This window comes from Lissotriton vulgaris, chromosome 6 (assembly GCF_964263255.1).
Source record: "Lissotriton vulgaris chromosome 6, aLisVul1.2, whole genome shotgun sequence".
Lineage (NCBI taxonomy): Eukaryota > Metazoa > Chordata > Amphibia > Caudata > Salamandridae > Lissotriton > Lissotriton vulgaris.
In genome coordinates this window covers 1,279,628,637-1,279,652,521 of record NC_141694.1, presented here as the reverse complement: position 1 = coordinate 1,279,652,521, position 23,885 = coordinate 1,279,628,637, and the positions used below count along the sequence as shown (strand labels likewise).

The window sequence follows — 23,885 nt, the reverse complement described above, 5'->3', positions numbered from 1 at the left end:
TTTCAGTGAACAACAAAAGACAGGTTGCTCAAAACAAAACCAACAATACCATCACTCATAAAAACTCCATTTAATAAAAATACATTTAAAAAAATCAAAAAATAAAAATGAAAAAGGCAGACCTTATTCTTAGGCTTTTCAAATCCTCCCGTGTGATGTAGTGAAGAACATCTGTCAGCCTGTACTCCTCATCTAAAAACTAAAAAGAGAAACGAATACAAATGATTGTATGTAACATTTAAACATACCTATTCAAATGTAATACCAGAATTACTTGCATAAATGCCAAAAGAGAAGTCACCACAGAAAGGTATTGAAATTTGAGTTTAGGACTAAGGTATTGGCAAGAAAATGTCTTCATGTTCTAAATGAAGCTCAATTCTGTGAGGTTACTTTATCAATTACATGCTACTACTTCCAGTAAGGTTTATATATTCAGCATATTTTTAACATTTTTTTTTACTTCCAGGTTTAGATTTTGTGGATATTTTAAACAGTCTTTGACATAGAGATGGCACATCCTCTAGCATCTTGAATAAGAATGACCAAACACTGATTTAGCACAGGATCAACATATGGTTATTGTTGGACTTGGCCCTTTTGACAGGTTCACCCAGGAACTTTTTGTGTTCTCCTAGCCTGTTTATGTAACCTGGTGTTGGTGATTTTAGGCCTCTGCGCACTTTAGCACTGTGGTCCAGTGCTAAGTGCGTGTGCTCTCTGTGAATGTGTGGTGAAATGGGCCTGCCCTCCTATAGGAATGCATGGGGGATGTGTGTGTCCCTGGTAGTTCCTGGTATGAGAGGAGTCAGAGTCAAAATCCCTTTATTCGATTAGTTTAAAATCATAAAAGTATGCTATACAAATACATTGGAATATCAAGAACAATAATTAGTTAAAAAAACAATTTATTATTAAATTTTATAAAGCGCGTAGTCACCCGTGAGTATCCCAGCGCTAAGATCCATACAACTGCGGGTCAGTGGGGACAAGGGGGAGGAGTCAAAATTTAAGGAAAGAGATGAGTTTTCAACCGCTTCCTGAATCGGAGATAGTCTGGTTCTGTTCTAAGGTCGCGGGGTAAGGCGTTCCAAAGGCGTGCAGTGTGGACAGAAAAGCGCCTTCCACCCGTGCGTGCCTTCTTGACTCTAGGGATGATGATGAGATATTCCTGATCGGATCGTAAGGATCTTGGGGCTTTGTATGGTCTGATAAATTTTCTTAATATAGGGGGGCCTTTGTTTTGTAGAAGTCTGTGAGCCAGACATAGGGCCTTGAACTTCACTCGCTCTCTCACTGGGAGCCAGTGGAGAAGCTTCAAGGCTGGTTTGGCCGAAGCTCTGGCAGGGGTATTGGTGAGGATCCGGGCAGCGGAATTCTGGATCCTTTGTAGTTTGTTCAAGGTTGCCTCAGGGGCGCCTAGGTAGATGGTGTTACTGTAATCCAGCCTTGATAAGATAAGGCCTTGGATTAACAGTTTTTGGGAGGTGGGAGGAAGTAGAGGCAGAATCTTCCTGATCGACTTGAGGAGCCCAAAGCACGTGCCGGCTACTTTTTTGGCTTGTGTCGTGAAAGACAGATCTTTTTCGAGCCAAAATTTAGAAGTTAAAAAGATAACAATTCAGTATATACACAGAATTCAGTGGCGGTCGGTAGGGACAATTGCTGATTTGAGGAAATTTTTACAAACTTTACAAAATCCCATAAAATGATGATCTCAGCAGTTTTTTTAATACACTAATCATTTAAGACAACTAGCGCTGCTCAACATCTACATAATGTAAAGCTGAAGTCGTCCGAAGTCTATTCTGTCTGGAACGAATAGAGGCAGTCAAAAAGTTGGCTACCCCGAACATGACTAGTGGAGACTCCATGAGTTGCAGATACAGCAAGGCAGGTTTTATCTGCTTAAACCCTTTGTTCTTTAGTATTGGCTTAATGAATTTTTCATTTTTCCCTGCCAGTCTTAAACAAGCATTTGCAATGCAATGGTCTCGGCATCATTAAAGGTATAGCTATTGGCATTGCTCATGACATTTCTTTTTTTTTTTTCTTTAAATCATAAATAAATGGCATTGTCATTTACATTGCCAATACACAGCACTCTGCACTCACTACTCTGCACTCACTACTCTGCACTCACTACTCTGCACTCACTACTCTGCACTCACTACTCTGCATTCTGCACTCACTACTCTGCACTCACTACTCTGCATTCTGCACTCACTACTCTGCACTCACTACTCTGCACTCACTACTCTGCACTCACTACTCTGCACTCACTACTCTGCACTCACTACTCTGCACTCACTACTCTGCACTCACTACTCTGCACTCACTACTCTGCACTCACTACTCTGCACTCACTACTCTGCACTCACTACTCTGCACTCACTACTCTGCACTCACTACTCTGCACTCACTACTCTGCACTCTGCACTCACTACTCTGCACTCACTACTCTGCACTCTGCACTCACTACTCTGCACTCTGCACTCACTACTCTGCACTCTGCACTCACTACTCACTACTCTGCACTCTGCACTCACTACTCACTACTCTGCACTCTGCACTCACTACTCACTACTCTGCACTCTGCACTCACTACTCACTACGCTGCACTCTGCACTCACTACTCTGCACTCACTACTCTGCACTCACTACTCTGCACTCTGCACTCACTACTCTGCACTCACTACTCTGCACTCTGCACTCACTACTCTGCACTCACTACTCTGCACTCTGCACTCACTACTCTGCACTCTGCACTCTGCACTCACTACTCTGCACTCTGCACTCTGCACTCACTACTCTGCACTCTGCACTCACTACTCTGCACTCTGCACTCACTACTCTGCACTCTGCACTCACTACTCTGCACTCTGCACTCACTACTCTGCACTCACTACTCTGCACTCACTACTCTGCACTCACTACTCTGCACTCACTACTCTGCACTCACTACTCTGCACTCACTACTCTGCACTCACTACTCTGCACTCACTACTCTGCACTCACTACTCTGCACTCTGCACTCACTACTCTGCACTCTGCACTCACTACTCTGCACTCTGCACTCACTACTCTGCACTCTGCACTCACTACTCTGCACTCTGCACTCACTACTCTGCACTCTGCACTCACTACTCTGCACTCTGCACTCACTACTCTGCACTCACTACTCTGCACTCACTACTCTGCACTCACTACTCTGCACTCACTACTCTGCACTCACTACTCTGCACTCTGCACTCACTACTCTGCACTCTGCACTCACTACTCTGCACTCTGCACTCACTACTCTGCACTCACTACTCTGCACTCACTACTCTGCACTCACTACTCTGCACTCACTACTCTGCACTCACTACTCTGCACTCACTACTCTGCACTCACTACTCTGCACTCACTACTCTGCACTCTGCACTCACTACTCTGCACTCTGCACTCACTACTCTGCACTCACTACTCTGCACTCACTACTCTGCACTCACTACTCTGCACTCACTACTCTGCACTCACTACTCTGCACTCACTACTCTGCACTCACTACTCTGCACTCACTACTCTGCACTCACTACTCTGCACTCACTACTCTGCACTCACTACTCTGCACTCACTACTCTGCACTCTGCACTCACTACTCTGCACTCTGCACTCACTACTCTGCACTCTGCACTCACTACTCTGCACTCTGCACTCACTACTCTGCACTCTGCACTCACTACTCACTACGCTGCACTCTGCACTCACTACTCTGCACTCACTACTCTGCACTCACTACTCTGCACTCACTACTCTGCACTCACTACTCTGCACTCACTACTCTGCACTCACTACTCTGCACTCACTACTCTGCACTCACTACTCTGCACTCACTACTCTGCACTCACTACTCTGCACTCACTACTCTGCACTCACTACTCTGCACTCTGCACTCACTACTCTGCACTCTGCACTCACTACTCTGCACTCTGCACTCTGCACTCACTACTCTGCACTCACTACTCTGCACTCACTACTCTGCACTCACTACTCTGCACTCACTACTCTGCACTCACTACTCTGCACTCACTACTCTGCACTCACTACTCTGCACTCACTACTCTGCACTCATTACTCTGCACTCATTATTCTGCACTCATTACTCTGCACTCATTACTCTGCACACTCACTCTGCACTCACTATTCTGCATTCTGCACACTCACTCTGCACTCACTACTCTGCACTCACTACTCTGCACTCACTACTCTGCACTCACTACTCTGCACTCACTACTCTGCACTCACTACTCTGCACTCACTACTCTGCACTCACTACTCTGCACTCACTACTCTGCACTCACTACTCTGCACTCACTACTCTGCACTCACTACTCTGCATTCTGCACACTCACTCTGCACTCACTATTCTGCATTCTGCACACTCACTCTGCACTCACTACTCTGCACTCTGCACTCACTACTCTGCACTCTGCACTCACTACTCTGCACTCTGCACTCACTACTCTGCACTCTGCACTCACTACTCTGCACTCACTACTCTGCACTCTGCACTCACTACTCTGCACTCACTACTCTGCACTCACTACTCTGCACTCACTACTCTGCACTCACTACTCTGCACTCACTACTCTGCACTCACTACTCTGCACTCACTACTCTGCACTCACTACTCTGCACTCACTACTCTGCACTCACTACTCTGCACTCACTACTCTGCACTCACTACTCTGCACACTCACTACTCTGCACACTCACTCTGCACTCACTATTCTGCATTCTGCACACTCACTCTGCACTCACTATTCTGCATTCTGCACACTCACTCTGCACTCACTACTCTGCACTCTGCACTCACTACTCTGCACTCTGCACTCACTACTCTGCACTCACTACTCTGCACTCACTACTCTGCACTCACTACTCTGCACTCACTACTCTGCACTCACTACTCTGCACTCACTACTCTGCACTCACTACTCTGCACTCACTACTCTGCACTCACTACTCTGCACTCACTACTCTGCACTCACTATTCTGCATTCTGCACACTCACTCTGCACTCACTATTCTGCATTCTGCACACTCACTCTGCACTCACTATTCTGCATTCTGCACACTCACTCTGCACTCACTACTCTGCATTCTGCACACTCACTCTGCACTCACTACTCTGCATTCTGCACACTCACTCTGCACTCACTACTCTGCACTCACTACTCTGCACTCACTACTCTGCACTCACTACTCTGCACTCACTACTCTGCACTCACTACTCTGCACTCACTACTCTGCACTCACTACTCTGCACTCACTACTCTGCACTCACTACTCTGCACTCACTACTCTGCACTCACTACTCTGCACTCATTACTCTGCACTCACTATTCTGCATTCTGCACACTCACTCTGCACTCACTATTCTGCATTCTGCACACTCACTCTGCACTCACTACTCTGCACTCACTACTCTGCACTCACTACTCTGCACTCACTACTCTGCACTCACTACTCTGCACTCACTATTCTGCATTCTGCACACTCACTCTGCACTCACTATTCTGCATTCTGCACACTCACTCTGCACTCACTATTCTGCATTCTGCACACTCACTCTGCACTCACTACTCTGCACTCTGCACTCACTACTCTGCACTCACTACTCACTACTCTGCACTCACTACTCACTACTCTGCACTCACTACTCACTACTCTGCACTCACTACTCACTACTCTGCACTCACTACTCTGCACTCACTACTCACTACTCTGCACTCACTACTCTGCACTCACTACTCACTACTCTGCACTCACTACTCACTACTCTGCACTCACTATTCTGCACTTTGCACACTCTGCACTCACTACTCTGCACTGTAAGTTTACGTTTTAGGAGAGAATTATTCTGTCCTGCAATTTCTTGGAAAACAGCAGTGTTTACAAAAGCTTGTCAGTGAAAAAGCGGTCCGTTTGTTGGTTATCATAGTTCTGTAGCCTGTGCTCCCAGCCAAAACCAGCCTAGCAACTCAGAGGTGAAAAACAAAGGAAGCCGACCACCTCCGACCCAGACAAAACAAGATAGGGACTCAAGCACTGGCACACACAAAACATAAAATCACACAGTGATGGCATGCCAAGAGCTAGGTGAACCGGCGCGACTGCGAAATAGTTTACAAACCTAAAATCTGCCCACTTCATGACCCTATCGGTTCCCACAGAAAGGCGCCTGCGTCCTATTTTCATGTCAAAAAGAAATACTTCGCAATGTCACGCTTTTTGGCTCTCATTTTGAGGAGAATGCCCGGCCTACTTTCGGATGTTGAACTGCACCGACGAGTCATGTCCCTTGCGGTAAAATAGATTAGGGAGCATTAGGGTCATGCGGGGCGCCATAGAGCTTTCATCACCGCCACAGAAATTCACCTAGGCCGGTTTAAATTGCGTTGCGCAATATACCACTCTGATCGGAGACCGGTAACACATCACTAGTGTCTCACCCAGGTTTCACGAAGCCTCAAATATTTGTGTCTCCTTGGAAACCGATACCTAAAATGAATGTTCTGTAAAGCCACCAGGTGGAGGGGGTGGGGATGGGCGTCAGTCAGGCAGCTATGCCTCTGAACAGAGCAGTGTCTGCTGACTTAGAGGGAAACGACTGGTTAAGCTGCGGCTGTGGTTATGTCCAATTTTAGTGTTTCTAATGTCGTAAAATGGCGTGCTGTCTTTACACACACAGGGAGAAAATGACAAAAAACAATTTGATGGACAGAATGTAGATCAATGTCTTACATTCACCCCAGTACAAGGATCTGGGCCTAAATCCATCGTTTTTTGCACTCCACACCACCCTGGGTTAGATAATGGCTTTATGCAAATCAGCTCTGACCCTGTGCCCCATGGGAACAGTCCAGTCCGAACTACACAGCCATATCTTTCCCAGACCGGAATCAAGGATCCGAGGACCGGACCGGTTTCGAGGTAACACCTCTCATCAGCCCGGCTAGCTTGACTCCAGTGGTGTGGAGGCTCTGGGACCCACGTCTGAGCTACCCCAGTACACTCAGGGAGAAAATTACAAAAAACAATTTGATGGACAGAATGTAGATCAATGTCTTACATTCACCCCAGTACAAGGATCTGGGCATAAATCCATCGTTTTTTGCACTCCACACCACCCTGGGTTAGATAATGGCTGTTGAGTGCTGTGGAGTGCAAAAAAACGATGGATTTGGGCCCAGATCTTTGGACTGGGGTGAGTGTGTGACATTGATCCACATTCGGTCCATCACCTTTTGTTTTTGCATTGTCTTTACACACACAACAGCAGAGTGCATTTTACCCATAAAAAAGGCAGCTGCTCCCGAGAAGTGCTCAAGGCGAGAACTTCCCCAGAAGAGGAGAAAACGCCCTCAGTACAAGACAGTGAAGAGTGTTGGCAACACATAATCAAAACATGCAGCATTCCTGTAATAAACCATTCTATGACCTGCAGCCCCAACGGACTAACTAATTGATGCATTCATTTGTGAATAGCCTGTTATCTGCAACCCCTGTAATAGCGCTCATCGTGTGCACTTAACTTTCATTGCAACTCGTCGCGAGCTCACGTGCACTCTCGAGGGGGGTAGAGTAACTCCCACTGCCCCCGGAATTCCGCCGCAGCCGCACCGGGAGTCAGGCAAGGTCGCCTGTGACGGGGGCGGAGCCGCGTCCGGACCGGAAGAGGAGGCAGGCGGAGGAAATGCGTCGAGCGGCCCGGGGCTCCTGCGAGCGTGGAGAACCCCGGGGCCGACAACAGGACGTTGCACACGTGTTGCGGGGCTCCCTTGGCCAAGAGGGAGTCCCGGGAAAGGAGCTACCAAGAGCTGCAGCGTCAACTCTCCCTGCCCGTGCGGAGAGCGGAGTCCCCCAGATTGCCACAGTAAGTTAAAGGGGAGGGGGGAGGGGCGCGTAATGTGTGTGTGTGTGTGTGTGTGTGTGTGTGTGTGTGCGCGCGCGTGTGTGTATGAGTGGGGGGGGTTCTGTCTGTATGTGCGTGCGTGTGCGCTTCTGTGTGTGTTTCTATGTATGCGTATGCGTGTGTTGTGTGGGAGCTTCGCGCAGCGCTCGTACTTATGCGCGTGCCAGTTTAGAATCGCCTGCGCGCGGCCAGGAGTGTCTCCTGGGAAGCACACTCGCTGACAAAAGATCTCGGCGGAGACGCGCTTCCGAGCGGCTAGCCGAGACTTAAAAAGGGGCAAAAAAACACAAAATGCAGTAAATCCTGGTCAGAGAAATCGTCACATTTACATGGTATATTCTCATGAGGTTTACACCACTCGTCATAAGTACCCAACAGAAAATGCACCTGATTAAAACGGAATTTTGTAAGAAGCCACCGATGTAATGGTTTCGTAACAGTCGTCAAATATGATTGAATAGACATTGACGTGATCAACATATAATGTGACCTTACAGTTGGCTTCATAATTTCACACGCTTCCCTTTCGCTTCTCGCTTTTTAGGTTTCGCCTGGGCCGGAGCACTAGCTCCGCCCAGGAGAAATCTTATGTTCCTACAGTGTGGGGCTTAGTCCCGCCTCTGTCTTCCATTGGCTAGCTCCATAAATGGAGGCTAGCCATTGGAAGAGATTGGCTGTCAATCACGCTTTCCCTGTGAAAACGCGATTCGGGGGCATTTCTGACTCTTTTTTTATGTCTTGTCCCGGGCCGCGCTGTGATTGGCTGTCGGCCCGGGACACCCCAGTGACGTCATTCCCCGGGCCGCGCTGTGATTGGCTGCCGGCCCGGGACACCCCCGTGACGTCATTCCCCGGGCCGCGCTGATTGGCTGCCGGTCCAGGACCTGACTTGTTTTTTTAATGACTTGTGAGGTTTTCGATTCATTGGCAGCATGATGTGCTGAAATATCCTGACGGCAGCATCCCACCTCCGTTCCAAGCACTGAATGGGGGTCCAATAAAGCGGGCTAGAATATGAGGAGAGTCTGGGAGGGCACCCCCTCCTCCTGCTGCACCTCCTCCTCGCGCCTCATCCGGGGAAGCCCAAAAGGCCGTGCACGGTGCCGTGGCGAGGGGGGAGCCGCTGGGGGGCTGCTGAAGAGGGGGCATTGGCGTCGAGCGCGGCCGCAGCAGCGGCACCCTCGGCTCCCCTCAGCGGCAGCTCGGGAGGGAGGCATGCCCGCCACTGGCGCAAGGACTCTGAGGCGGCAGGTGCTGAGGTGAACAGGACGGTAGAGCAGAAGCAACACACACGGGGACAATGCAGTTTGAGACGTTGCGCCAGTTCTGCAATTCCATCCGGTCTCATTTCCACGAGGCCTTCCCCGACCCGCCGAACATCCTGCAAAATGAGCTCTTCGGGCAGACCTTGAACAACGGCAAGTGAGTGCGCGGGCGGGGATCCCTGCGGGGCGGGCCGGGAAACCCAGCGGAAATCCTGAGAGGACCAGGCTATCAGGGGCGTCACATGACACCCACAGCTGACTAGGAACCCTGTCACCTGGAACACTCCTGCGGCAGCGAGGCAACCCCTCTCGACGAGTGCCTGCCTGTGCACATGCCTGTGGCCCCGTGGACGCTGCAGGCTAGTTACCTCACGATGCCTGCTCCATATGCTGCGTACTGCGCCCGGTTGTTAGCATTGCTGTTTGGACATGAGATAACTGGAGTGACGACCATTCCGTTGACTCTAGTTGCATTACTGGTGCGGTGTCTAGAATCGTATGCTTCTTACCGTTGATCTGTTTTCAAACCAGTAGAACTTTTGTTCTTTTGGACACATATGATTCGGTAAAGTGTCGCAACTAGGTCCAGTCGAAGCACTCTGCAACTGGTTATTTGGGATGTCATGCAGGGGAAATCTCTGATGCTGCCCTGCTCCTTAAATGGCCTGAGCCTCAGTGAGGGGAATCATGGAAATCTAGAGTTACGCGGACAAGCCTGCAGGAGTGTGCCCGCTGCGCACGCGGCAGCCTCCCTCCACCCACGTGGAGTGACAGGGAAATGATCAAATGTGCACTGCCGGCTCGCTCAGCCGTGAGTAATGTGCTGGCGGCTGCGAGCAGACAGCTCGGCACTGTCCAGTGCTGGCGCTGCACAAGAGGCAGGTTACGGGAGTGCGTGTGCTGCCCCGCGCTCCCCTGGAAGGCCGAGCCGTGGGGGATGGGCATCCCCGGGCTTCATGATGGTTATTGGTCAGCCACCCTTGAAGGATGTTTGTGCGAGCCAGTTATTATTCCTCTAATGTCATCTTAGGTTTGCCAGCGAGCACTTCCCATGACCTATTTCTATGCATGAACTTTCTGAACCAGTACATTCCCGCATTTCTGCCATCCAGCTAGCTGCATTCTAAACACATTTTGTCCATGATGCTAGGGTAATCTGGGTGTTTTAAAGGGCAAAGGCACTTCTTAAGATGCAGTTTATGAGGTGTGTGCCAGTTTGTGTGTGGGTCTCTTTGTGTGTGTGTGGGGGGCTCTTGCGTGTGTGGGAGGCTCTTGCGTGTGTGTGTGGGGCTCTTGCGTGTGTGTGGGGGGCTCTTGCGTGTGTGTGGGGGGCTCTTGCGTGTGTGGGGGCTCTTGCGTGTTGTGTGTGGGGGGCTCTTGTGTGGTGTGTGTGGGGGGCTCTTGTGTGGTGTGTGTGGGGGGCTCTTGTGTGGGTGTGAAAATGCAATACATCTTGCATTTGCGACAGAGTAAGCTATTGGCATTGTAAATGACAATGCCATTTATTTATCTGTTTTCAAAACCAACAAGTAAATAAAAAGTTTGTCATTTACAATGCCAATAGCTCAAACTTTTCCGAAGGCGAAACAGTTGCATTGTAAATGCTTGTTTATAAAGTGTGTTTTAACCCATTTAATATCTTCTCTTGTCAGGCTTTCAGCGTTAGTGTACAATTCAGGTCGACCCAGATAGCCTGCTGTAGATTTAATAAAAGCCAACCACCGTATCTCTGCCACTTTGTCCCTCCCCATACAGTCCCTAATGATTTCATGATTTAGAGACAGACTGGGATTTAGCCAGGTTCTGATCCATGACAAAAGTGGGGCCATAGACAGGGTATCTCCAATGTACCCCAGCCCCAGTTCTATGTGTAATGCAAACGCTGGTGTAGATTGGGGGAGACCCATAAGGGATCGCAAGAATCTATTTTCCTCTCTCTGTATCAGGGCAGAATCTTTATAGCCCCATATCGAGGCCCCATACCTTGCAATGGCTAAGGTTTTGGCTCTATAGATGGTCAATATAGCCTCAGCTGGTTTCCCACCCAGTCGCTTAGCAAAACCCAAAATAGCAGCCGACTATCTTCTCACGGCCGCTACCTTGTTGGTAATTTGTGGTACCCAGGAACCTTTGTCATCGAACACCACTCTTAGGTAGGTAAAAACATTAACTCTCGAGATTGCTGAACCATTACAGGAGAGGGTTTTTATACTATTCTTGCATTTCCCCACAGACATTACATGTGATTTCTCTGTATTAATTACTAGATCCAGATCTTGCATGAAAGCCCGAAGGAATTGAGCAGATGTTGTAAACCTATCGGGGTTCTTGACAGCAGCACTGTGTCGTCAGCGTATAATAATACGGGCATCAAAGAACCACCCATACGCGGCACATCGACCGATGCCGCTGCCAAGGTGTTTCCCAGTGAATTTATATATAGAGAAAAAAGCATTGGGGCCAAGATGCACCCTTGGCGCACCCCTCTGCTAGATTTAAAGGATGCAGTGCATTTCCCCTCCTGAGTCATACGTATAGATGCTCTCAAGTATCTATGGAGTTCCGCCAGAAAATTTACCAATGCCCGATCCAGACCCAGCTCCAGGAGCATTGTCCACAGCTTTGACCTATTAACTAGGCCAAAAGCTGTGGACAAGTCCATAAATGCCAAGTAAATTGACCCCTTGGACGCAACTGTATATTTGCTCAGTATGAGATGTAAGTTTAGGCATTGATCCTCGGTGCCTCTCCCTGATCTAAAACCGTACTGAGCGTTACACAGAATATCATTATTTATGGCCCAAGATGAGATCTTTGATAGGATAACCTTACCTAGAATTTTAAATGATGAGTCTAGCAATGATATGGGCCTATAACATCTTGGGTCCCCCCTTTTGCCCTTCTTAAATATGGGGATTATAATAGACTGTGACTGTGGTATGAGAGGAGTGCAGGGGCGAGTTTAGTATGTGCAAACTCGTGAGAATATATGCTGCGCAATGAGGTGCACAAATTTATTGTGACTGGTGGAGAAGTGCCACTTTTAGAAGTTGGCATTTCTGTGTACTGTGTGTCTGCCTGCCTGATGTGAATTGCATGTCTGACTTGTGATTGACAGGTGCTGGATGATGTGGGTGGCTCTAGGAGCCAGGATGGGTCTGCCCGGTGGTGAATAGGGAGATCTGCATGTAGATGGGAGGGAGGAGTGGAACCTGGGACCTGAATAAGGCTGTGCCTTCCCTCCACAATGCTGGCTCCGCCTTCTGTGGTGCGTCTGATGTCCCTGGCCTGTCCTGTGAAAGGGAGAGAGGAGCTGAGCAAAACAAAGTGCTCAACAACTCCCTTGAACCAGTTGTATCTGGTTCTCTCCTTGCCTACACTTTAAACAAAGGAAAATGCGGTATAAAAGAAGGGGTTGTGACCCCATGAAAAGGTTCTGTACCTGGGTGCTGAATCTGCCAGGGGCGTGTTGCTGCTGGGGCCCAGGGGCGGGGCTTGCCTCCCTGGGTCCTGCATTGCCACTGGAGAACTTCAAGACTCTTTCTTTGGGACCTTTCTGCCTTGCCTGGGATAATTGGAGGACTTTCCTTTGCTGGGAGCAGTTTGCTCCATTTCTTTTTCCCTCCAGGACTTCTTGTGCTCTCTAGCGCCTGTGAGCGCTTGGATTTAAATTTGACCAAGTGGTGAGGAAAGAGGAGCATGTGGGACTGGCAGCGCGAGGCTTTGATCAAGCTTGAGGGAATCCAGACGTGGGGATTCCCCCGCATTTTGGTGCCATTTTTGGCGGGTGCCCACCCCGCTTATATCTTTATTCAGACAGCAGGTGCCCACACTGCATTATAGTGCCACGTGGAGCGGGTGCCCACCCCGCGATATATTCCTGATTTAGAGGGAACCTACCCCTCATTGCTGTTCAAATTATCTCCCCGTCTCGGCCTGCCTGGTTGGGGGCGGGCCTTGAGACAGAACCAGAAGAGGCGTGAGTTGCAGGGCTGCCATGAGCTGAAGGGAGCCCTGTAAAGAAAATGCTGGCGGAGCCTCGTGGGTTTCATGGAAAAGTTCCGGGTCCCTGGAGTGGGCCCGGGTGAAGTGCAGAGCGGCCCGGGTGAAGTGGAGAAGAGCCTGCGGTCCGAGTAGGAAGGAGGCAGACCGCCGCCTACAAGAGAGAGAGAGCCGGTGAATGGCGCTAGGGCTCTGTTGTGTTGGTGCCTGTTCCAGGCACGTTGACGGTGCTGGGCAGCCCCGCCTGGCAGAGGGCTGCCCCAGCGAGGTTGGTTAAGGCGTGGAGGCTCCGTGTGGGGCCAGTGGGGGCCCTGTGTCAGTCAGAGCAGCCCCGTCTAACTGCGGGCCGCTCCAACGTTTGGCATCGTAATTCTAAGAGCCTAGGTGGCTCCAACCCTCGGGGGCATATTTGTTTCCAGGGCCCACGAAGAGGCAGTCGGATTGGGGGATCGATGGTCATGCTGAATAGCTCGGGATACCAGTATCTTCGTGCTCAATCCAGAGCCACAAGGATGATTTGAGGCCAGTTGCGCCTGATCTTCTTCAGTACTCTGGGCAGAAGTGGTATAGGTGGAAAGGCGTACAACAGACCGCAACTCCACTCCTGCCGAAAAGCGTTGCAGAGCGAGTGCCACCTTGGAAATTCCAACGTGCAGAACTGCACGTTCTCTTCGGTGGCGAATAGATCTAACCAAGGCACTCCCCACTGCTGAAAGAGACCTTGCGCCATGTCCGAGTGCAGACGCCATTCGTGATCTATATGGAGCGATGACTTAGTTTGTCCGCCCTGGCGTTCAGAGAACCTGCCAGATGTTGAACCACCAAGGAAATGCTATGATGTTCCAGCCATATTTAGAGGCGCAGTGCCTCTTGACATAGGGTCCACGACACCACCCCATCCTGTTTGCTGCAGTACCACATGGCGGTGGTGTCCGAGAACACTTGCACCACAGTTCCCCGAACAGAGGGAAGGAATGCCTTCAGTGCAAGTCGAATCGCCCGAAGCTCCAAAAGGTTGATGTGGAGCCTGGACTCTGCCGGAGTCCAGAGGCGTCTGATCTCCGCCTCTCCCATGTGGCCACCCCGTCCCAGGAGGGACGCGAGGGACGCATCCGTCACTACTGTGTGCTCCGGTTGGGGAAGGGAGAGGGATCTGTCATTGAACCAATCGCGATTCGTGAGCCACCACTGCAATTGTCATGCAGTGCCCTACAAGATCTGACGTGATCGGAAAGGTCGCCCTGATGCTGTTCCCACTGGGACTTCAGGTCCCACTGCAGAGCCCGCATATGCCATCTGGCATGATTTACCAACAGGATGCAGGATGCCATCAGGCCCAGGAGGTCATAATGACCGAAACCCGGGATAGAGGCTGAAAGATCAAAATCATAGCCTGAATATCCCGGACTTGCTGCTCGGGAGGATAAACCTGAAACTGCGTCGAGTCCAGAACCACCCAGATGAAAGGGAGCTTCTGAGAGGAAATCAGGTGCGACTTCGGCACATTGATGGAGAAACCCAGTAAATGCAGGTCGTCTGCCATAGTCTGGAGGTGGGAGACGACTGTCTGGGGCGAGCTTGCCTTCAACAACCAGTCATCGAGATAGGGAAAGACTGGAACCCCTGATCTGAGCAGATGGGCTGCGACCACCGCCATCACTTTCGTGAACACTCGAGGGGACCTGGTAAGACCAAAGGGGAGCACGGTGAACTGAAAATGCTTGTGGCCTACTGTGAACCGCAGGTAATACCAGTGGACCGGCAGACGGAGATGTGGAAATATGCGTCCTGCAAGTCCAACGCTACCATCCAGTCTCTAGGGTCGAGAGCAGGTAAGACCTGAGCCAACATCAACTTCTCCTTCCGGAGGAAGCGGTTGACGTTCCTGAGGTCCAAGATAGGATGCAGGCCCTTGTCCTTCCTGGGTACCAGAAAGTAGTGGGAACAGAAACCACAACCAATTCTGGCACAGGAACGCGCTCGATGGCCCCCTTGGCCAAGAGAGCCATAACTTCCTCTGGTAGAAGTTGCAGATGATCTCCAGACATGCGGTGGTACTGGGGTGGCATGGCTAGAGGAGTAGTCTCAAAGGCGAGGCAGTAGCCCCTTCGGACAATCTGCAGCACCCACCTGTCTGAAATGATGGTGCATCAGTGGGGGAGGTGATGGCGAATCCTGCCGCCCACTGGCGTCTGATGGGCCTGAAAGCTTGGACTAGGAAGGCTTTGAGGCGGATGCTGCGGTTGGACTGACCCGCCCGCTGGCCCCTTGCCCCGCCACAGCAGGGCCCACGTCCGCGGCTGCCTCGAGGTTGAATCTGCAGCTTTTGGCGGAACGGATGTGCCGGGGTGCCCCTTCCGTGGCCACGAAAAGGACAAAAAGCAGAAGGGGCCGTGCACGTGGTAGAAAGGACCAAGGACTTGGCCGTAGCCCGGGACTCCTTAAAGCGCTCCAATGCATGATCGCTTTGTTGCCAATAGGCGACGGCCATCAAAGGGCATGTCCATAAGGGTGTTTTGGACATCCCCCGAAAAGCCAGGGGACCGCAGCCAGGCGTGCAGCAGAGTACCACCGTTGTGGAAATCGCTCTGCCTAGCCAGTCCGCGGTGTCCAGTCCACACAGTATAGTGAACTTTGTTGCATCCCTTCCATTAGCAACAGCCTGGAGAGCACTGTCCGGGTCTCCTCTGGACACTGAGGCAGCCTCGCACAACCGTATCCCACACAGAGTGGGAATAACGGCCCAAGAGGCATGCAGTGTTCACCGACCGCAGCGCTAAGCTGGCAGATGAAAATAGTGTCTTACCAAACTGCTCCAGCTTCTTGGATTCCCTATCCGGAGGGGCAGAAGGGAATGCGCTCTGGAAAGTAAAGACCTGGATAACCAGACTCTAGGGGGTGGGGTGGGTGGACAGAAAAGCAGTGTTGCACCGAGACAGGCGTTGGCGTCTGGCCACGTTCCTATCCACAGGAGCCCCTGTGGTGGGCCTGGACCTAGTGCCCATAAGAACGTCAGTAAGTGCTTCATTGAACGGTAGAAGAGGCTCCGAAGAGCTTACTGCCAACTGGAGCACCTCAGTGAGGAGGATAGTCCTTGGGGCCCCCGTAGGGAGTTTGAGGTCAAGGGCCTCGGCTGCCCTAAGCAAAACCACACTATAGGTCGCTCCCTCCTCTGAAGCCACAGAAAGAGGAGACAGGAGCCAAGGCCAGGCGATTGGTCAAGACCACTGGCATCCCCTAACTCTTCTGCCCAGTCCTGATCCAACTCAAACTGCTGTGTGAGATGGTCCTCAGACCCCTCCCAGTCCTCCCCTTCATGGCCTGAGGAACAGGTCAAAAAGATGGAGGCTTAACATAAGGATAGAAATCCCCCATCGGCGTTGAATGAAGTCGGACCGGGGCCTTGTGCAGTCTGGGCTGAAACCAGAGCCAATGTCGTCCGAGGAACCGGATGACGCACAGGCAGTACCGGGGGAGTTGATGCCGGCGGAGGAGTCGTAAGGTCAACCAGCGTCGACCGGGATCCAGGCCTGGATCCAAGGGGGTCCTGCAACGCCGGGACCGAAGTTGTCGGCAGCGCCATGGCCGAAGTTGCCGGCAGCACAGGGCAAGCGGGGCCCGAAGGCGCACAGGCAGGGGCCGAAGGCCCAAAAAGGGCAGGCATGGCTGTAAGAAAGTCTTGCACCTGGGCCGGAGTTGCTCCCAGACCCGGAAAGGGTGGGTAGGCCGGGGTCCACTGCACAGGCTCCGCCAGAGCCGCGGGTGTGGTACAGCCCGCTACCTCAGCCGCAGCGCGCGAGCAGCGAGGGGGAGTCGGAGACCGAGGACGCTTCTTCAACTCGACTTACCTGACTTGGCACCCGAAGAATGTGATGGTGGCTCCGTAATGGATCCCTTGACTTCCTCCTCGACCGGGACCTTGACCGGCACAGAGCTGACAACCGGGCTTCTAGCAACTTTTGGGAGCGCTCCTGCAAAGTCTTCAGCACTATGGCCCGACAGTCAGAGCACGACCTGGGGTCATGGTCGCACTCCAGGCAGTAGAGACACACATCATGGGGGTCAGTCACCAACATCATGCGGCGACAGGCTCAGCAGTACTTAAAACCGGGCATCCCTACTCTGCACCAGTAGCCGATAGACTCGAAAAATGGAGACAAAAAATCTCAAAAAACTCAGTCAACAAGTGACTGGGGTACTTGCTCTTCCTGGATATGCTCTTGCTTGTGCGGAAAAAGAAATTACGGACGTCAGCGTGCCTAAGGTGGTGTCTAAGTACCTGCCGCAACATCATCCCAGCGACCACAACGCCGACAACGTGCAGGGGTACTGCTGACGAAAACTTTCCGGATCCAGTCTGACGCCTGGGGTAATTCTACGGTAAGGAATCTATCACTAACGTGTTTCTTTCAGATATAAAGCTTTGTTGAAAACCTTTCTACACTCTGTGTGTGTATAGTTCTCAAGGAGAACTGGGAAAGTTATTTACTGCATTTGGTATTTAGATCAGAATCCACTGAGGAAAAACTGAGTTACTCCTAAAAACAGTGGCTCCACTTTCACCTATTATGCTGGCTCTAAGGTAGGCATGAGTGCGAAGCTGCCCTTAAGGTCACAAGTTATATTTAATAGGGCAACCTGTCCCTGTGTGTACCTGATGCACCTCATTAAATTTGTGTCGTAGTGCAAATAGGGACAGTGGGCCTTATTTGAAATACAGCACCTGGAAAGAAAAACTAGTGACTTGAAGGGCACTTGGGATACGGGGAGTGCCTTTTAATATCCAAACACAGTGGTTCTTAACATTTTGACTTCTGAGTACCCCCACTTAATCATTACTGTAATCTGGGAACCCCCACTGAATCATTATTGGCGTCCAGGAACCCCCACCGAGAGATTACAGGAAGAAGGGGGCCCCGGCCTGAGGAATTTAGTCGACAAACTCCAAAGCAATCCAGAAAAATATAGAAACAATCATTCATCAAATATACAAATTATGGCCACCCATCGTCCATACAATATTCTATTTGATGCATTTGCCGTGCTTTTATGAAACAATCTACGATGTCGACTTAATTTTTAGCCTGCAATTTCAAATTCTTTCCTATTTACAGAATGTTTTAAAATTTTCTAATTTTAGTTTTGCGTCTTTATTGATATTTACTTTATTAATTTGTTAATATTATTGAATTATCTTAGCAGTCATTGAACCCCTGAGTAGGCACCAGTACCCCATGGGCTCCCCAGGCCACAGGTTAAGAAACGCTGGCCTAACACAAGATTCTGAACATACTCTTCATTTATTGGAACAGGAAGGAGAAGCATAAGAATATACTGCATGCCTGCAATAATGTGCAGGTTATATAAGGAAGTGGGTGCCGGTACATACAAATGATGGACTGAAGAATGTGGAAGACCACCATAGCTGGGATCTCGACCAGAGAAAATGTAATCGGGGTAGCAGATGGCATTTATGAGGACTTCGTCATACCCGGAAAACTGTGTCAGAAAAAATCTTGTTTACTTCTTCTTAAAGGTTAAGACGCCATATGGAGGAGAATGAGTCAACATTGCTCTATTATGACTTCCAGGGCTGACATGTGAAATGAGAAAGTGCCCACTAATCTAAAACGTATTAGGGCTGGCATCATATTCTTCATGTATTTCTAATGTTAGACCCTGGTTAGGTCTCATGCACACCAGTATCTTTTTCTTGTAATTCTAGATTTGATGCTTAAACCCTCATGGAAGAGTATGATTCCTGTTAACCCGGATATAAAATAGCTTGTGTATATTTTTAAAGTTGAAAGGCTAGGGACATGCTGATACCTAAACAACTTGTCAGTGCCTTTTACGCTGCATGACTTTGAACATATGAGTTAAACAAAAATATGACATATTCCTACGTGATAATCATTTTAAAGAAATTACTCCTTCTGATTTGGAAAATGAAAAATGTCTTGTGTCATTTTTGTTAACATTTCATTATATCTCATTCTAAGGTGCATACCAAAATCTAAAGGTAAAAATAATGTCTGAATACAAAAGGTACACTTCTCTATAATACTCATAGAGGCCCTTATAACTGAATAAGTGCTTAAGTGAGAGCATAACTACATAAAACATACGCAAGACACTGTACAACCCTTGTTCAATACATAATTATTTTTTTTTGAAAACCTTTATTTTGTAAAAAGGGAATACAGTTACAGACCTACAACCACGGAGGCTGGTCAGTAGTACGCAATACCAGTAGCACAATAATACACAGCTCATCAGCCGACAACCCGAGGGCCCGGCAGCGAAAAGGCCCGATATAATGGAGAACTTGTGGCAATAAGAGGATAAATTAAAAGGTTTCACATTTTATATTTTATAGATAACAAAAATTGAAACACAAAAAAGAGTCGAGGCGGTACCATGCAATGTAATGACTGTCTCGTACGGCAGGGGGAGACAAATGATTAATGAGTATTGCTATGAAGGAGGAGAGATCTTGGAGAGGGGGGGGGGGGGGGCCGAGAGCAAAACAATACATCACATACAACGGGAAGCTAAGAAACCGGAACGCAAAGTCAAGGGAATTGAGGAATGTCTGGAGCTTCAGTAAAGGGGGGAGTGCAGATCTCTCCTCGGTATGAATTCCATTGACCCCATATCCTTTCCATTTCTTGGGCCTACCACGGGAGATATATACGATTTTTTCTCTAAACATGCACCAGTCCATGTTTTCTTTCCAAGTTAAGACTGATGGTGCCCTCTGAGATCCCCACAGTTGAGCAATGTCTCTTTTCGCAATCATGTTGCCCAGTGTGACCCATTGAGTCTGAGCAACAGTGCAATCATTCGGCTCCCAAATGTTCAACAAGCAGAAAACCACTACCTCCGGACATTCCCATATAATGTGAAGGAAGGTAGCAAGCATACCACAACCACGCCTAAACAGCCCATCCGCAGAATAACCCATATGTATCAAACGTGGACCCGTGACATAGACACGGTGCAGAATCTTCAGTTGCACCAGTCGGAGACGCGCCGGAATCGCGACCTCTTTAGGGTAGGATATCGCAGCCTGCCAGTCTTCTTCGTCCAATTCCAGTCCATCGCCAGTCCAGGCACCCCGAAGCTGCACAAGGAGGTCCGAACGGTCATTGATGAGTTTTTTATAGATGAGAGAGATACTGCTATCAGGGACGTACCCGTCAAGCACTATCTTCCAGGGGATAAGACTCTGGGATCGTAGCACCAGCTGGGAAAACCGACTCAAGTGCGTGGCAAACTTGGAGATATCGGAAAAATTCCCTATCACTCAATTTATATTCCTGTTTAAGTTCATCAAAAGTCTTAACTCTGTTCTTGGCCCAGAGATCGCCCACTTTACTGATGCCAATAAGGTCCCATCTATCGAATCCCTTCGTCGTTTATAGTCCACCCAGTCTCTCCGCAGCATATGGGGGGGGTCGCTCTAGACAGCCTGTCCGTCCACCCCGTAGCCGTAGTTGCACTACCCCATACTCGTACCGCCACCCCAGTGGGGCCCGTCAGGTTCTTCCTGGCGGCTCTAGAATAGAGCGCTCGGTTATAGTCGCCCCTGGGCAGCTGCCATCTATCCATCTCGAATGTGGGATTCGGAACAGACCGTACATGGCATGGTTAACAGCGCTCAGTTGGGATGCCCAGTAATAGCGTTTAATATCAGGCAATGCTATACCACCGTCGTACCAGGGCAAAGTCAATTTTTGCCAATGCTATGCGAGGTCGCCCGCCCAACACCAGCTTCCCCTGGAGGCCCTCAGTTTCACGGAAATAGCTAGCCGGCACCAGATCAAGTGTGTTTTGGATGGCATACAAGAATCGGGGAGAGACATCATCTTGAACAGGGCCGCTCTTCCCAAGGGGGACAACGGCAAGCCACACCACGCCGCAACATCCGACCTAAGCCGGGCAAGCGGAGGTAATCAATTCCGCTCATAGCGCACTGTGGGGTCCAATGAAATGTAGATCCCCAAGTACTTAAAGCCAAGTCTAGAAACGGGTATCGGGCATACACAAGGCAGAGAAGGTCATTCTACTGTGAGAGGGTAGACACAGGACTTGGCCCAATTGATGACTAAACCGGAATTTTTACCAAAGGAACTGAAGACGTCAAATAGGACACCCAGTGACTTACGGGGAGAGGTAGGGTACAACAATATGTCGTCGGCGTATAGTGATATATGATCCTCGAAGTCAGGGGACCATCGAATGCCCTTGAGCGAAGGTTCCCATCTGAGCCACGCGGCAAGGGGTTCAAGGGCAAGCGCAAAAAGAAGTGGCGACAAAGGGCACCCCTGCCTTGTGCCGCGTCCGAGAACAAAGGGTTCCGAGGCCCTGCCGTTGACCACCACCTGAGCCAGCGGTTGCTCATACAGAAGTCTGACCCACCCGATGAACTTAGGGCCAAAACCAAACTTAGCAAGGGCTGCCCACAGATATGGCCACTCCACCGTGTCGAAGGCCATCGAGGCATCAAGTGAAACCAAGATGACCGGCTCATCAAGAGACCCCGCCCTTGCTAAGACGCCATGAAGACGGCGAAGATTGAGCGCGGTGTTTCGATGGGGGATGAAGCCAGATTGGTCCGGGTGTATCAAGTCAATGATCACCGATTCGCCAGGATCTTGGGTTCCACATTCAAAAGCGAGATCGGCCGATACGACGAACAGTGTTCACGGGGCTTGCCATCTTTATGGATGACCACAATGGACACCAGTCTCTGATCCCGGGGAAGGGACCAGAGATCTCGCGATGCCGAAAATATCCAACGAAGGTGCGGCGCCATTTTGTCAGGGCACAGCTTGTACAGCTCGACTGGTATGCCATTCGGACCTGAGGCCTTCCCCGAGCTAAGTGAGCGGATAGCGAGCGCTACTTCATCGGTGGAGAATTCCGCTTCCATAAGCTCCTTGTCCAATTCCGACAGGCTAGGCAACGCGATATCCCGAAGCAACAAGTGCGAGTCTTCCTCCGGCCTATCTGAGACCGGTGCATAAACCTTCTGAAAATGCTGTGCAAAGACCTCAACTATCTCAACCGGGTCCAACACTCGCGTACCATCCACTTTTTCAGCAACAGGCACCACCCGATTCAATCTATCTCTTTTGTCTAGCCAAGCAATCAACTTTCCCGCTTTGTCACCAACATCATACAAACGCCCCTATTGCTTACGATTCATTGCCTTGGCAATCACCAGAGCTCTATATTCAGACTGTTTAAGGGCCAAAGAATGTAGTCCCTCAGGTGTAGCCCCAGACTCCATCTGTTCCTCCAACCCAGTGATTTCATTTTCCAAGCCCACCACTTCCGCATTTTTGCGCTTCCTCTCGCTAGCAATCAAGGATAGAGTCTGACCACGGATCACAGTTTTATAAGCCTCACACAAGGAGACAGGGGAGGACACCAATCCCTCATTCTCAGCAAATTAGTAATCCATACACTTAACCACCTCCGTTCTAATTTTGGGGTTACGAAGGTGCCAGGGGTTGATCGGGGCAATCCGACCCCCGGCCCCCAGCTGTACGTCAATAGTGAGCCAGAGTGGGGAGTGGTCGGAGATCCCCCTAGCTAAATGCTTGATTTCCCTTACAGAGACCATCTGCACCGCTGGTATGAGGATATAATCGAGTCTCGAGAGACTCCCATGAGCTCCCGAGTAGAAGGTATACTGGAGCTGCCCAGGGTGCAGTTGCCTCCAACAATACGCTAGACCCAACATGTCCAAAAAAATTCCCCAGCCATAGCTGCGATGCGGGGAGGAGTCTGGGGGGGGGGCTACGATCTTCATCCCCACTGACAACTGAATTAAAATCGCCACCCACAACCAACATGCCATCAGGGAACCCTAGGCCCACCCTACCCAAATCAGTAAATGTGGTGGGCTGTAGACCGGGCGGAACATACACAGACAAAATGGAGATCGTCTTCCCCTCCCACCGACCCGTAATAGCCGCATAGCAGCCTCTATCATCCAGCACCGTGTTATCTATCTCCAGGGGGAGGGAGTTCCTGACTAGGACGCCCGCCCCCCTCGACCCAGTGGTAAATCCAGAATGGGCCACCAGACGGTAGCCCCGTCTATTCAGTGCATGGCACGTATTTCCTACTAAATGTGTCTCCTGGAGTAAAACCATATCTGGGTAGCAGCGCTTCAAGTATTGCAAAACTATCCCCCATTTTATCCTATCAACAAGACCGTTGACGTTCCAGCTCAGCACCCTCAGCCCCTACCCCCGATCCCAGAAATGAACACTCTGCCCCCCCGCCACGAAACAGGCACATAGGATAAAATGTGGAACAACGCGCAGCCTCGATACAAACAAGAAAGAAAAGACCCCCCCGCCACCCCCAATAGAACCCTCAAAAACACACCCCCCCCACCATGCACCCCTGCGGTAGGCCAAAAAGCCACCCCAACTTGCAGTGTTCCTGTCACCCCATTAAACTAACCTACAAGAAGAGAGAAAAAAGTCCCCAGAGGAGGAAGAGTCCCGATTCCCCCCACCCCCAGGTATCCACACTATATAAACATAACAGTCACAGAGCCACTGCCATAAGTCCATAAAATTAGCTCGCCGGCGCAGACTCACTACTCCTGTTCTTCCAAGCCGCCTTCGGCG

The 23,885-nt window shown here is 50.2% G+C and overlaps 1 protein-coding gene across 2 annotated transcripts in view; it reads right to left on the bottom strand.

The window, feature by feature from the left end:
• Positions 1–23,885, bottom strand: part of MAP3K5 (mitogen-activated protein kinase kinase kinase 5) — a 1,016,304-nt gene that overhangs the window by 2,366 nt on the left and 990,053 nt on the right. For both annotated transcript variants that reach the window (XM_086927404.1, XM_086927403.1), the window contains exon 29: positions 123–199. In XM_086927404.1, the coding sequence (XP_086783530.1) occupies positions 123–199 (77 nt within the window). The remainder of the gene's footprint in view (positions 1–122; positions 200–23,885) is intronic.